This window comes from Penaeus monodon, chromosome 30 (genome assembly GCF_015228065.2).
Source record: "Penaeus monodon isolate SGIC_2016 chromosome 30, NSTDA_Pmon_1, whole genome shotgun sequence".
Lineage (NCBI taxonomy): Eukaryota > Metazoa > Arthropoda > Malacostraca > Decapoda > Penaeidae > Penaeus > Penaeus monodon.
Genome location: NC_051415.1, coordinates 11493571 through 11493956, shown reverse-complemented (window position 1 = coordinate 11493956; position 386 = coordinate 11493571). Strand labels below are relative to the sequence as shown.

The 386-nt window shown below is 39.6% G+C and overlaps 1 protein-coding gene across 1 annotated transcript in view; it reads left to right on the top strand.

Moving 5' to 3' along the window:
* The window catches only part of LOC119592350 (protein SpAN-like), an 11053-nt gene that overhangs the window by 7985 nt on the left and 2682 nt on the right, over positions 1–386 (top strand). The window contains exon 11 of the mRNA XM_037941177.1: positions 285–383. Coding sequence (XP_037797105.1) covers positions 285–383 — 99 coding nt within the window. The remainder of the gene's footprint in view (positions 1–284; positions 384–386) is intronic.

Sequence of the window (386 nt, the reverse complement as noted above, 5' to 3'; positions counted from 1 at the left end):
ATTACCTATATGTAAAAATCGATTTACTCCCTTAACTCTGGAACACTGAGCGCTTGCTCCTCTACATCCTTAAGGAGGTGTACATTGATGTGAACCGTTATAGACGCTTATTGTACACCATATATGATATAATATTTTCTCTATTCACACTTATTTAGCAGTTCCTTTTTTCTCTTACACATTCAGGTATTTGTGCGTGGACGTGTGTCCTTGGAGTGAGATAATCATGAACTGATCATTCAGAGATTCTTACATGACATTTGATTCGCTCTTTTCTCCGACAGACAGCGCCGGCGCTGACCTTCCTCCTGTACAGAAATGTTCGACTGAAAAGCAGATGTAAAGATAACTTCGTTGTCAACAGTCCTAATGGACAAACCTTTAGG